Below are 15,275 nucleotides of genomic sequence, written 5' to 3'. Positions count from 1 at the left end.
CTGTGGCCTTAAAAGCAAAACCTGTGGTAAAAAAAAGGTCAATGACAAATTTGCTGCTGCTCATGAAACTTAAAGGATGAGGCTGATGATCAATAGTTTTCATATAGTCAACAAATCCATTAAAAGACCAAAACCAACAACGACTAGAATTACAAGTATTTCATGTGTTGTCAAACTGATCAAACTTCTTCCTTTGTGCCATTGACCTCCATTGTTGTCCATAACATTAAAAACATATCAGCGAGTCACAGTGTTTCATTAATGTTCCTTCATAACAATGAACAATGGGCACTGTACTTTATTTTAAACCCTACATACACTGTCCGGCTGCCATAAATACCAATTAACACACCAAATGTGTATTAATCTAGAGTTGGAAATAGTCCCCAACAAATGCACTACTCCTGTTTGAGTAACATTTGCTAAGAAAACTACAATGCCCAGCTGTTAAAAGACATTATTTTGCCTTTTTTTTTTTTTTTTTTTTAAATGAAAGCATTTATTTATGACCAATTTTAAAGATAAAAGAATAGGTTTGGGAGTTAGAACTCTCAGACAGACACACTGTTGATCTTTTCATGTGATTTCTTGGCGATAACAAAATTATAGAGCACTATCAGCGTCATCGTTGACTATTGCCAAGAGAACATGGTAATAATTAAATGCGATAAACTAGATGAATGTATCAACATTTTTATCCACTCAGAACTTCTTTCATCTGGATTATGGCTTCTAAACAGTAAGGTGACGCTCTTTGAAGATGTTTTTTCGGAAACCAAACAGAAACTGTAGCTTAAAAGTGGTTGAACACATTTCTCACATCTCCTGTGGATATTATTCCCCTGATATATCTCAATATGTTGTGTTTTATGCTTTGTCCGCAGCTGCTTCTGAAGTTCCACAAGCAGCAGGAGGAAATCCGACGGCTGAGGGAGCTCCTCAACCAGAGGGACGTGCACATCACACAGCTGGAGCTGGAGATTAAGAACATCAAAAACACCCAGCCAAAGAGCTCACTTTAAAACTTGCCCCTGCCATGGAGTCACCTCCGCCTCCTCACGGGACACAAGCATTACTGTACAAAAGTACTAACCACATTTTCATACCATCACTTTCTTCTTATAGTCCTGACTCACCTCTTTTCTTCTTGTGAGCCCCTCATACTCACCGCAGAGGGGCAATTTAAACCAGTATCACCTCGACTTTGTGTTTCATACTGTCATCTTGTCGATTCTACACAAGGTGCATATATTCTTTATTCAGGTACATACTCTCAAACACTGATTCTTACCTATGACGTAACATGTTTTAAAACTCTTTGCACCTGTTGACCTTTTTTTTTCTCCTGTTTCTTTTGTACGCTTCACAGCTATGCAAGTTTATTGTAATTTTTAGCTTTTTTATGCTCTTTGTAGCTGATAAAAGGATGTTTGTGCCCGTCTTGACTGAATGATGTGGCTGTCTGCTTGGTGTTTTGAAAGTCGTTGCAGGGTAGTCGCAGACATCCTGTGTGATTGTAAGATAACGCAGAATTTATTTTCTATGCTTGGTGATTGTTTTTTCCAATATTTAAACTACTGTAAGTGGAGATGGCTGCGGTGTTTGTAACGATAGATGTTTGTGTGCTTGAATGAGAGTGTGAGCTAAACGAATGACTCTGTCATCCTCTCAGCTGTGTTCTGGCTTTCCATTGAGATTTTTAGTTTTTTAGTTTTTTTAAAATTTTGAAATAACTGGAAAATTGGTGGAAAATCAACCCTTCTCACAGCAGAAACCAATGATGCCATGTAGCTGCTTTGATCTTAACTTTTAATTTATTTTAAAAAGCATTCAAATGAAATATCGGCCATTTAAATCAAAACTTGAAATTGTAATTTTGGACGCAAAATGTTTAAGAAGACTTATTCTCACTAATGTGGAGTCACTGTGAATAAACTTTTTAAAGCCATTGTAGAACCGGAGTACCGCAACACTTCCGGGTTAGTTTGTGTTTGACTTTTCTTTTGACTTTCAGTGTATTTTCTGGTAAAGGGTTTCTTTTATTGCTCTTTGTAAGAACCTGAAACATGATGCTGGGTTTTTTCTGCTCATATTTTAATTTTAAAGTGTATCAGTACTACTGTACTGTTGTGAGAGCACAGGAACAGTTGGGTAAGATAATGATGAATTTCTCTACAGCCAGAGATTTTATCATACAATTTATACTGTGGTAACTATCCCTTTTAACATTTTCTACATGTATTACTGTCTATATGTATTGTGGATAGTCTTTCAAATTAATGAGCAGGGCTGCTTTGTTGATATAGTATTTAAATAAGATTTTTGCATCATTGTGATGAAATTTATTGAGTTGTCCTAAACAAATTTTTCCCATCTGTTTATTTTATTCTGATACAGTTTCTCAATATAAATATAAAAGATTTTCAAGTAAGTTGACAATGACATATATCAATATTGCATTCTAAAATTTGATAAAATGATAAAGGACTTTATCCATATTGCCCACTCTGATGAAATGAGTGACTTTGAGTGGAGATTTTTTTTTTTTTTTTATTCATATCTTAGAAACTACAGCTATCAAGCTCAGTTTTTAAGCCAATGTGGACAAGAAGCCGTAAACATGCTCACAATAGTGGAAAAGTTTTAACATCCACAATTAAATGACAATTAAGAAAACTTTATTGCTGATGAAGACAATGACAAATAGAGTAATAATAAGGACTGTTGCTCAACGTTTACAAGCAAGGAAAAAACAGAAATATACATTTGTTTTTGTAGAATATGGACAGAAATTTTCAGCATGATGATTCAGTTTTTTTAGAAAGAAAAAAGGAAACCCTTTGAGAAAATACATAATCTGAACGAGGCTGGTGAAAAAAAACTACCTTTTAAAAAGGCAATGGTCTTTTTTTTCTCTCTTTATGATTATTTTCATGTGATTTGTCAGTTTTTAAATGCTCTGCTAAATGATAATCTTTTAAGAAATCACAAAAGGCTTGAACTGTAAAATGTGCATAAATGTATATTGAGCAATCTATCCAAATTGCATAAAAAAAATGTATTTTCCCTCAGGGAACTTCTTAATGGTGTTCATAGTTTCTTCTATGTTGCAGTCGGACCAGTTCCTCATATCTGTTGCTTTCAGGCTCCTAGCAGTTTGTTTTTACTCACTTTTTTTTTATTTTTTTTAAACAACCTAACAAGACAAAACATTCCCTTGTCTCTCACCTGCTTGTTGAGAGGAACAATACCATTCATAGCTATGTATATATGCATATATGTCACTGAACTGCTTGCAGATATTAGATAACACAATATATATAGCTGTTAGTTGATCCAAAGATAACCAGCGTGCAAAGTTTGAACAGCCAGGCATGCCTGTATTTATGTAGTGGACAGCGGCACGAGCACAGTAATGATATTGTAGATTTGGCATACGTTTCATGGCCACTTGTCAAAAAGGTATCACATGGAAAATGCCACACCGACCCACAAACGCACAGACAAACTGGCCTCAATACAATTGTGATCTGTGACCCCGTTGACCTCCAGCAGGACAATTCTAGCACAGCTCCAACCCTGGCTGACTTTTGTCTAGGAGCAGCAGCACCAGACCAGGATAAACTCTGCTGTTGGTGGACAAGTCTCAACACATTCCCACCAGGCTCTGGTGTTTCTACAGTTGGTCAGTGGACTTGCCCAAGGGCTGATGTGGCTGTTTGTTCACATTTTTAGGTAACAGTTTTAAAACCATTTCAAACTGTTTGATCTGAATCTGTGTTTGTATTTCTCCCTCACCCAAAATAGATCTTGTTTGCATTTTTATAGTAATTATTTCTGCCTTTAAAAAAAAAAAGTCTCCCAAAAATGGTTAATTTGAGAGGAATAATTCAATAGTTTGTGAATTTGGTGCTAAATGCTGTTCTCTACCTGCAAGAAATACAGCATATCACTTGCTAAATAACAATAGCTGCTGCAATTTTGAGCCCATTTCTTCAGCACAGTTTTATAGTGACCAGACTGTCAACAGCAAATCTCTGTCTTGTCGTTGCTGCTCCAATAAACTCACACCTGTGTGCCCACATACTGCTAACATTAGCTGACCCATTCATTATATTACAGGCTGTTTCATTGGTGGAACTCATGTGGCAATTTCACAGCAAGTCAGAAATATTTTAAACTGATCTGGTGTTGTTGTTCCATCCTCTGATAATATGTCTGTGGTATGTTCCTGTTAAAGATCCTGGGCACACACGCAGGTGTTACCATTTATTTTAATTGATGATGTTGCATTCAGGTCATATGGGATTAATGTCATGGATGGAAAAGATTCTCATGTTTATTACTTACGAGTGATGATTAAAAATACTGCACGAACAACATAAAATACAGCCATTAAATTTTGGTTTAATCACCATGAACGGCAGACGTTGGCTGATGTGAAGCGTTCCTATTTGTCACATTTTGAAGAATTTCTGAATCATGAAGTGCCAAATTGGATACATCAGCGCCTTCAGAAGAGGTCAGACTTTCCAGGTCATACTTACAGACTTGGAAGTTGGCGTGAACGCAATTACAAGATCGAATCTTGTAATTCTAATAATTCCAAAGTGACATGAATGCAGCATTAGACTTCTGCTCAGGGCGAAGTTGGGTGGAGCTCTGCATGAATTACATAAAACAACATGAATCATAGGTGATATCCTCTTATGAACAGGTACATTAGAATGGACAGAGAGAAGTCAATCAAGCGCAGTCTTTACATGCCAACACGGTCCTGAGAATGAGTCCATTTAGACAAAATAGGTGAAAATACCTGTGTGTGTGTGTGTGCAAGGCCTTTAAAACACTGGTATAGTTAGTACACACTGTTCATTTATGTTGTGGAATAACACTATTCAGTTTTGTTAAAGGGTTATTCCAACAATTTTAAACATGTGACTCAGCCTGTAAAAAAAGAAAAGGTTGTATAATGTTTTCTGTGGCTCTGACGGACCTTTGTCGTGTCTTCAAAAATGACCTCGATGACATCATCAGGGTTGTTTTTTTACAGACTTTGGTCTCAGTGTGGACTTGGACACTACTTTTTTTTTTTTAATACAAAAATCGCATAATAAACTGGCAGTGCAGAGGTTGAAAGACATGGGTATATACATCCCCCATTTTAGAACAAGACCAATAGCAGGACATCTTGATCTCTGCTGCATTGATCTCTTTCTTCTACTTTAAAGTGCAATATTAGAGCGATTGAAACTGATTCCACTTCTGCAGTGTTAGGTGAAATTATACACTATTGAAGCAGCTGTTTATCATAAGGACAAGAAAAATAATGACATCACTGCCAGCTGGTTCAACAAATGCCCTTTGACCCTTTGTCATTTCCTTTTGACTTTTGTGGTTAAAGTATACACACGTCATACATTAGGATGAATAACTGGCAGTAAGCAGCAGTGGAAAGTATTTCTCCATATATTTGTTTTCATTATAGTGTTGTGGTACAGTGATGATTGTATTACTGTACAGAAAACTGCAACAGCACAACTCTGCAAGTGATCATTATTCTGCTGCTCTGTTATGAATGTGGCCAACACAAAGTCCTCAGAGAAAAATCTCTACCAGCCAAATGGGAAAAACAACACCAATCCATTCCAGAGACCCTGACTGTGTTAAAGCATGCACACTCCGACAGTCTCTTTATGTTATACTGGAGCAATAATGTCGCTGCAGAGTCAACTGTAGCATTCACTGTGGCGATGATGTATGATTTAATAAACCATTTCATTTAAGAGTTAATATGAGCCTCACCGTGCCTGATTTAGGTGCTTTTTAAATGCAATTATTGTCTCTAAATGTGTAAATTTATTAAAACTGGAAAAAAGATTTTATCCTATTACTTTAAAAATATTAATTAATCATATAAAATATTGTATTTTTCTGGGAAATACATTTTTTTGTTTTAGATCTTCTCTGACAGAACAGATGATTATCCTGCCTGAAGAAGTAAAGTGAAGTATAAAATGTTTCACTCAGTACAAAACACATTAATATTTGAGCAGAGTCAGCTTGCAATGAACTGTTGACTATGTAGGAGTTTCTGCTCCCTCCTGAGCTGCTCAGGCTGCAACATGTGGACAGACAGCATTTTTCATCTGTGTACACGATTGCCTGGCTTTTGTTTAGTATTCAAAAAGAGGCCCTGAAAGATGCAGAAGCCAGAAACTGTTTTAAAAACAAAATTATTGTTCCTCAAAAACAATATAATGCTGTTTGGTTGCCATTTCTGGGCTTAATGATAAAAATAAGGCGCCACAGACAAGTTCTCTCTATCTTGGAGTTACATTAATGTTTCTGTGGGGTGATAAAATTACTGCTCGGCTACATAATGTATTATTCACTACAGGCTATACAAGCTACTACAGCATTAAACTTAAAAGGGGAAATCTCTTTAAACAATACTCATATGACCATATGTACATTTACAGAGCTATTTATCACTGTACTCTGCTGGTTCCCAACCTGGGAAAATGCAAAAGTCATTTTCTCTTATCTTTTCTTTAGTCTTGTGAAATCCTGGCTAGTTTAGGCCCTTTGGCCCCTTTAAACTTGTTCAAATGAAACAACCTGGAGAGATTTAGCTGCTCACAGCTCACTTGTGTAGTCTGTCCAAGTAAACATTACTTATTTTTAATCTGTGTTATCAAGCCAAAAGGGTTTGAAACCACTGCTTGCAGAGATCTCGCTCCAATGTAAGAAATAGGAGCAAATCCACATTCATATGTGCAAAAATGCAGTAAGCAAAATGGATGTGAGACAAACCAAGTGGGAAGTCTTTCTGTAAAAATCTCTTTGAAGGAAGCACAGAGACAATTTGAAAGAAAAAGGACTGTGACTTTAGAAGATACCCACTTGATTGGACCAACCCAAACTACTAAAGCCGCATACCGGCTTTGGCTTAACTACATATTTTTGTACAACATCAAGGACTTACATTCAGAAGGGATCTCCTCATGGCCAGTGTGGACAGGAGGAATGATAATATTGACTAATATTCCTTTAAATGTACATATAAGTAAGTGAGTATTATATTAAGATACACAATCCGTAAAGAAGAGACAAAGCCTTTGCTGTGGACTGTTGTCTACAGTCACCATCAGTGCAGAGAACATGTTGAGAGCACAACAGTGGAGGTGGATGAGAAAACGTGGCCACTGTTCCGCTACTTTACGTTAGTTTTGGGACACCAGAAAAGCAAGGCAGGAAGAGAAAAAAAGCATAAAATGTTAACATTTTATTTACAAAGTTGTTTTCTTGTCATACAGAAAGTAAAAATGTAGCTACAACCTTGATTTGTGCAACAGGCGGCCACACAAAAAAATCATGGCTCGCTGGTTGCACAGCTGCTATAGCAATAATTTTATTGGGGAAAAAATAAGGAACAGAAAAAAAAAAAAATAAAGACAAAAAATGAGAAATAATAAACCCAACAACAAAAAATAATTCATTCAACAAAATATTAAAAGCACAGACCCAAAACTAGATACCAGTCCCAAAGTCCTCACACAGGAATACATAAAGAGGGGTCGACAGTGAAATTGTGGAATGCTGAGTGGTGGGCTGCCTGAGAACCTCGGGGGAGCCGTGGGTCGGGTGAGGTGGAGGGTGTTGGGTGGCTCTCAGTTCCATGGGGAGGGAGGAGAAAAAAGAAAAAAAAAGAAAAGAGGCGGTGGGGGGGGGGGGGGGGGGGGGGGCAGCTCCACTCGGCCCACCCATCCGGTACAGTCTTGCCCCGTTAAAGAGCTCAGAGCTGGGGGGGTAGACGTGGATTACAACAGCGGTGCGAGTTGTAGGAGGGCGGACGTTCGGGTTTGTGGGGGGGAGGAAAGGTAACTCGGTAGGCTCTCGTTTTCAGTTTTGCTCTTAATCGTCGTCTTCATCATCGTCGTCGTCGTCTTCATCCTCTGGGTCTCGCTTTCTCTTCTCGCCTTTGCCAGCTTCTGCGTCTGGGGGCAAAGAGGGGGAGAAAAAAAAAAAACATTGTCAAAACCATAAAGCTTTCATCTTAACAAACAACAGTTAATTGAAAGGAGATATTAAATCTTTAAGCTGTAACAACCAGACTTACAGATTCATATTATCTACATAAAACATTGATCCACACATTTTGTTTTTCTTTGTGTTCATCACGTGACAGAAGTGCTGTTGTTAGTGCTAAATATGTTAGAAATAGACACGCTTCTTGACAAGTATTTAGTGTTTTTTATCTTCATAAACAACGACCAGAAGTAAAAAATCTTCTAATGGGATTGTTGGGATTGTGTGGACAAACTGTCACTATCAGGTTTTGCTGTCATTACGAGTTATAATGTTATATGATTATGTGTTGAAAATAAACATAGTATAAGATGTGTCTGATACCACTATGTTTCTCTCTCCCACATTTTACATTACATTAAAACGCATTTGGTAAGCACCTCTGTCCAGTGTATTGACACTCAATAGGAATAAGATCTAAATGTCGGGCTACAACTAAAGATTATTTTCATTAATGATTAATCTGCCAATTATTGCCTCAAATAGGGTTTTGATCCATAAAATGTCAGAAAATAAGTGAAAAATGCCTGTTATAACATCTAATATCCAATGATGACGTCTATAAGTGTCTTGTTATGTCTCATCAACAGTGCAAAATTTAACATAGTCAGATTAATATCATGTATGACACAGAAACGCTTCAAATTCTCCTTTTTGCTGCATTTTTGCTCAACAAAGTGACAAATTTGACACTTGGTAGATGGCATCAAAATTTAGAAAAATAGCCCTATTAAATTGTTTGTTTGTTTTGGGTGGCATATAATGTGCAGCAACTTGATAAAGCCCAACAAACTTGTTTTAAAAACTCCAGCACAGAACTCCCTCAGTAACCGCAACCACCCAGAGATATAAGATTATTAAGCCAGATATTACGTTTTCATTGGTGATTATTAAGTGAACTGTGGTACTCCCCTAAAAAGGGACACTCAACTCATCTTCTTATTGATACAAATACTGCTTGTATTGTATTGTAAAAACAGGACAACTGAAGTTTTAAATACATCCTACTGACTTTTGCCAATTCTCCTCATGTTAGCAGCACTATGAAGTCAATATTGAGCTCTTTATTGTGTAGAGATGTTTTGCACTTTCACACAGGGGAAAGTGTAGAAAAAATAAGGCTGTATTCATACAAAACAGTTAAATCTTAAAAAGGAGTAATACACTAAATAGGCTTTTTGTGAGTTAGTCTATTAGGTTTTATCACTTTATCAGCTGATTCTTATCCCCAGTCTCTAGCGTTTATTGCAACAGCATGAAAAAAATCTGATGTTGTGTTATACTTCCCATCCCTGAAGCGCAGGAACCCATCTTGACATTTAAAAAAGACTCAACTTTTCAGCCACGTTTTGAGAGGTTACAGTTGAAGTGTGGAAAGAGTAACCGGGTGCAAAGTGGTTTAATTGTTTTAAAATATGTGTCTGAGTTGCTCTGTTACATACCGTCTTCGTCTTCATCCTCATCATCATCTTCTTCATCCACTTCACCATCCTGACCGAAATCTTCCTCCTTGGTGAACAAGAATTATAAAAGTTAGATTTATCAGAAACAGTAGATGCTGACTGATGCAACTGCAGTTTCTTCTGTTTTTTACCTCATCTTCTCCGCTGACCTCATCGTCGTCCTCTTCTCCTTCTACCTCCTCTTCATCTTCCTCCTCTTCGTCTTCCTCGTCGAAGTCCTCCTCCTCTCCATCCTCATCCTCCTCTTCCTCTCCCTCTGCAAAACAAAAAAAAGGAATACTTGCTGAAACCAAACTACCAGACAAACAATTAAACCATATTACAATTAGATCAAAGCAAGTTTCATGTTAAACTGTATTCTCCTGTTATGTTATTTAGCAGCAACCTGGTACGAAAGCAACTTCTTACCTTCATCGTCGTCGTCATCTACGCCGTCTCCGTCTGCCTCGCCGTCAGAGTCGGAGGCTTCCCTGTCCTCGAGGTCGTAGCCGTCCAGGTAGGTGAGTTGAGGCAGCAGCTTGAACACGCTCTCTCTGTAGTCGTTCAGATTTGTCACTTCACAGTTGAACAGGTCCAAACTCTTCAGGTTGTCCAGTTTTTTCTGTTGATGAAATGCAGCGAAAAATTGTGATGAGAAACTGCGGCTGAACTGAACTCTGACACAACTGAGATACGTCACCCAGTAGATACTGTGCTGTAATATTTAACTGGTAATTTATTCATTGGATTAGACAAAAACAGACTTCTGCATCTGGTTATTTATTATCCATTAACAGTTTCGCAGTTGAATTCCCTGAATTTTAACATTATAAATTGTAATTGTATCCACTTATAAGCCTTAAAAAACAACAATCAACTAGAAAAACACCATGTGCAATTCATTCTAGTGTTTCCTGTACATTACATTTTTGTACTTGACTATTAATCAAATATAATAAAGGATCTCTCAGGCACTCCTTTTACATTTAGTTCAAGTACATGATGTAGTGTAAAAACAGCTTCCTCATTCTTTATATGCTAAATATACAATAAAGGAAGCTGTGCCAAAATTAAAAATGTACGCTGTGAGTTGAGATGTAATTGCATTGACATTAACACAGCTGTGTGCACCACGCTTTGTCTAAACATTCAACATCTTTGGCCTGATTGTTATGAACTTTGTACCCATAATGAAACAAAATACAAAAATCACCATGTCTGCACCAGCTTGCAGACATACAGATGGATATATACGACAAGTGTTTCATTTAGAAACTTCAGAAACACGTACCAATGGTTCCAACGTGCTGATGTCTTTCAATTTGTTGCCACTCAGGTTTAGATGTGTGAGGTTGGGTAGTTTCTCTGCTAAAACATCAAGGCCGCCACTGATTCTGTTGTCACTCAACTCCAGCTGAAACACAAAAGAGAGAGAGAGGTGTGACTCGAAACTAACAGACACACACAATTAAGCTTTTTTATGTAAAAAGGTGAAACAACATGTTACCTTTTTGAGTTTTCCTAGTTTAGGCAGGTTGGAGACTGACATTAAGCCAACATTTATCAAACTGAGGAACTCCAGGTTGACAAACTCAGCTGTGAGGCCTTCGATTTTTCCTTCAACCGATCGACAATTGTCAAGGACAAGTTCTCGTACCTGAAAAACAAAAAAATGATCATTTAAAAATGTATCTTCTATCGTTTTGTGCATCTGTTGAGAAAGTGCTTTATGTATGTGTATGTATATATGTATGTGTATATATACATATACACATACATACACAGTGTACAGTTAAATTTAGACTTAAACAAACTAAACTCGAAATACTTTATTATTTCTATTGATCCACTTGCTGCTGCAATAATGTAAATTTCCCTATTGTGGGACTAATAAAAGAATATTTTATTTTATTTATTTGAACATTTTAATTATTATTATTTTGAACAAAATAAAATATATGGGCGACGAAATATTACAAAATAGAAATTACAGCTTTTTTACATAAACAAAATAACAGCCATTCAATGTTCTAAAGGGTGTAGGATGAAGTAAAGAAATGTCATCTTAATTTCATCTCATCTTAATTTGATTCAGTTGCCTTTACTGAAATATAAAAGAAAGAAAACAAAGCAAAACATAACATAACAAACGGGTTAAAACAGGATGCTATTCTCCACCAAAGTTGCTCTTTCCAGTTGTGTTAAACAATTAAAAAGACATTTTGTACTTTTTTTAATGTTATAAGATATTATTATATAAAAAACCCAAGTCTTGAAGGCGGAGTTAGTTTGAGTCAATTAAAGCTAACACACTGGTTGCGCAATTCACTGAAAACTTCTTATCAAAAACGTGTGAAAAGGTGACAATATCTCAAAGCAAAAACGCGCAGAAATGGACGCTCTTCCTTCATCTAAAACGCACTTTTATACAGCACACACCGAGCTTTAATTTCCCCCCGGTGCTCTGACTGCTTTAATATATTGACTTCTTTGAAAACGAGGAAGAGCACAGCAGCAAGCAGCTTCCCCCCATGGCCTTGCTGATGCAGTCACTAATGACAAATGCAATGATTTTAGTGTGCTAGCTCGCTACAGGCTAGCCATTGCCCCCTTTTTACACGCTGCCGTGCAGTAGAGGAGTCTGTCTGCCCGCCATTAGCCAGCAGCGACGGACAGGATGGCGAAAACACCCTTTAAGTAAAGACTCTCTCTCCTTTTTTTCTCTCTCTCTTGCTCGTTAAACCAGCTTTTCATATGGGGGAAAAGGTGGAGTATTCCTCGTCGTCGAGTGAGCGACCGATATTTTGCCAGTTTTGATACAAAGGGGCAACAACGTCGTTTTCAGGTCGAAGGAAATACATTGAGAGCGGAAATTTTAGTGAGAAAGAAAAAAAACAAAAAAAAACAAAGATGGAGACAGTTCCTCTCTCCCAGAGCTTCAAAGACGACAGAGTGACAACATGGCGATCCCTGAGACACAGTATGCAGCTCTATGAGCATTTCACTAGCCAAGACTGCTGTTTAAGAGCAAGAGTGGTGATCTTTACTTGAGTTACACGCTATTTAAAGTGTTTTTAACAGATATTTTACTATTTATTTCATGCATGAGACGCCACCGGGTCGGGGTGTTTTTGGCTGTCCACGCATGAAGCGCGGTGCACCGGATCCTCTGAAAGGCAGCTCTGTTCATTACAGCCTGCTGTGTTGGGAGGCTAAACAAAGCGATAGGATTACTTACTTATAAAAAAACAACATCCAAGTTTAGTTTAATGATAATAATGTGTGTGTTTTAGGGGGGGGGTTAAAGGTGTAACAACTCGATGCATTTTCGTTGTCTTTTGACCCAGCGTATCGAAGGAAAGGAGGGTAATATGGCGGGAACAAAAACACTAAGTTAGGAGGCTGCTGCTTGTGTGAATGAATCATATCACCAAAGACTTCATGTTTTTAAAAAGATAGCAAAAAAAGTGCAATATTTACACGAATGAAAGGGCAATGCAGCTGTTGTGTGCAAGTGTGTGTACGCTGTTTTTAAAGGTATTAACTACTGCACACTCTCCCTCTTCCTCCTTTCCCTTTTTAAAAAAAAATGTAAACTTTTACGCTTTTAAACAAAACGATTGCAGTAATAAGTTGTGCGGAAATATGAACTATGTAAAAGGTGTTGTAGTAGCAGTGGCTCAAGGTATGGATGACTCGTAAACCAAGTGTGTTTTTTTTGTTGTCGATGCTGGGTCTTGGCCGTGCATGTTGTAACCTTATTGTGGGGGAGATTTTAAAAGACTCGTGATCGACTACAGCCTCCGTCCAAACCTCACAAATACTACATGTTAATCTTTATGACTTGTAAAGTGCATTTGTAATAATAATAATGGGGGGGGGCACCCTGTTTTTTTTTTAGCAGAGTTATGCTAGCAAGCAAACATGGCTTCCCAGGTCTGTATAAAACACACACACACACCGCTCTGAGAATGGCTAAAGGAAGCACATTTCCTCACATATCGGCGTGAAAAGAAGTTTACTAATTGTTCCCCGATGTTGGAGTCGAGCTGGATGGTGTGTGCACCGCTGACCACGGAGGCTGCGAAATGGTTAAAGCACTGCAATAAATGCCAGCAAGCTTGATTTCAAAGTAACGACTGTGAATATAGCTTTTTTCCCCCTCTCTCGTCTCGTTTGCAAACCCCCCTATACGCCCAAATCCACAACAGTATCGAGGGATGAAGCGTGTTTTTTCCGCCCCTACTATTATAACCGAGAAACAGCATCTAAAAAAGCCCCATGTGGTCACCATTACGTTAGCCACACAGGTCACTCGCAAAGCAGAAAAAGTAGCAAGCTAGCTTAGCGAGGCTAGCCAGAAAACTAAGGGTTGGTTTTATAAAAAAAAAAAAAAAAAGCACGACTCACATCAGACGGTGTCCTGTTTCTTAGCTCCAAGTGGATCCTCTTTTTCATGTCCATCGTGCCCCTATGAAAGTGAAACTTTTCTCTCTTGGGTTTTGGTGGGATCTTCAGTCCAAAGGCAGAGATGCCCTAATGGAGGGAGAATATAGGACTGTATAATGAACTGAGCCAAACGCTAAGTTAGTCGGAGAGAGGAGAAACCATGGAGGGAAACGGGACTGAAACAAAATATATGCTCAACAGCGCCATCTGCGTCCAGAAACGCCCATCGCCTCTAAAAAAAAAAAAAAAAATGGCATTGCAGTCACAAAACATGACGCTGCCTCCACACACCGTTCCATGGTGCAATTTTATTTCTGCAAAGGAAAGTAGTATGTTGTATGTATGAAGACAAAGGCATTTATTTTATTGTATTAAATTCATAAAATAAAGAAATGCAGTATACACATGTATGCAAAGTCGACGCATTATAGCATTCAGCCCAATTTAGATGTTAAAAGTAGGTCATGGTGAACTTTGTTTTATCTGCTTATTAAAGTTAAATAGCTTAAAAAACATGTCCGGGTTTTATATATTTAACGTTGAATTGTTGTTGTTTCACTTTAAATGTGTAAGTAGGGCAAATATGTAACATAAAGATCCCTTGTTTTTGAATAGCTAGAACCTGTTGCAAGGGGGGGAAAAATACTCTACATGATGCATTGTTTTAACTGATCGGTTGTCCGATCATTGCTGTGTTTGATTTCAATGTGACAATTTTGATCAATAAACTGCTTTAATGGACAAACTGTTGTCGTCTTCGTCCATGAAACCTCAGATTGTTTCCCCCCTCGTTTGCACACATGGCCAGAGAGGAGGGGTGTTTTTAGGCAGCAGTAAAGAGAGCATTGTATATGCATATGGAGGGAAGGGTATCCCCACCCCCCTCTTTTGACTTCCTGAGACAGAGATCCTTCAAGTAGAAGTCCGCAGGGTAGGAGTTGTAGATCTTTACAAAATGAAAAGATGATTCAGAAACGTGTTGAAAATATATTTAGGATATTTGTAAAATAATGGATTTTTGCTGAATGTATAAGGTTAATCTGTGATGTTTAATAGATTAAGAAATAACATAAGACTCAAATTATAAGACAGTAAATCTGCTGTTCGAGGCACATTAACTATTTGGCCATGTGCAAGTTATAGTATATACAGTAAAAAAGCGTTTTTAAAATCAGTGTTTGGTAGTTTAGGAAGTGCACCAGAAGATGGCACTATCATATCTACTTTGACATGCTTCAAAATTGAGTTTCATTGTGCAACAGTAGGGGGGGGTGTGTGCAGCTTTTTCTGCTT

The 15,275-nt window shown here is 37.7% G+C and overlaps 2 protein-coding genes across 3 annotated transcripts in view; one reads left to right on the top strand and one right to left on the bottom strand.

Moving 5' to 3' along the window:
• Positions 1–5,787, top strand: part of coro2aa (coronin 2Aa) — a 50,107-nt gene extending 44,320 nt beyond the window's left edge. For both annotated transcript variants that reach the window (XM_062431596.1, XM_062431604.1), the window contains exon 12: positions 885–5,787. In XM_062431596.1, coding sequence (XP_062287580.1) covers positions 885–1,022 — 138 coding nt within the window. In that variant the 3' untranslated portion in view covers positions 1,023–5,787. The remainder of the gene's footprint in view (positions 1–884) is intronic.
• A 1,488-nt stretch (positions 5,788–7,275) lies between these two features.
• anp32b (acidic (leucine-rich) nuclear phosphoprotein 32 family, member B) lies at positions 7,276–14,552 on the bottom strand. The gene is made up of 7 exons (XM_062431655.1): positions 13,944–14,552; positions 11,041–11,190; positions 10,825–10,947; positions 9,963–10,155; positions 9,686–9,810; positions 9,534–9,600; positions 7,276–8,000 (listed from the first exon to the last, which is right to left on the bottom strand). Exons 1-7 carry the CDS (start codon positions 13,995–13,997, stop codon positions 7,918–7,920), a joined length of 795 nt encoding a protein of 264 aa, XP_062287639.1. The 5' UTR covers positions 13,998–14,552; the 3' UTR covers positions 7,276–7,917.
• Positions 14,553–15,275: the final 723 nt, after the last annotated feature.

This window comes from Scomber scombrus, chromosome 2, assembly GCF_963691925.1.
Source record: "Scomber scombrus chromosome 2, fScoSco1.1, whole genome shotgun sequence".
NCBI lineage: Eukaryota > Metazoa > Chordata > Actinopteri > Scombriformes > Scombridae > Scomber > Scomber scombrus.
This window is presented reverse-complemented; position numbering and strand designations above follow the sequence as displayed.

Coding starts and splice junctions, on each gene's coding strand:
- anp32b (XM_062431655.1), bottom strand. CDS start 13,997: ATGGACATGAAAAAGAGGATCCACTTGGAGCTAAGAAACAGGACACCG. Junction 11,191..13,943: donor GAAACAGGACACCGTCTGAT/GTGAGTCGTGCT, acceptor TTTGTTTTTCAG/GTACGAGAACTTGTCCTTGA. Junction 8,001..9,533: donor TGAGGATGAAGACGAAGACG/GTATGTAACAGA, acceptor CTTTGCCCCCAG/ACGCAGAAGCTGGCAAAGGC.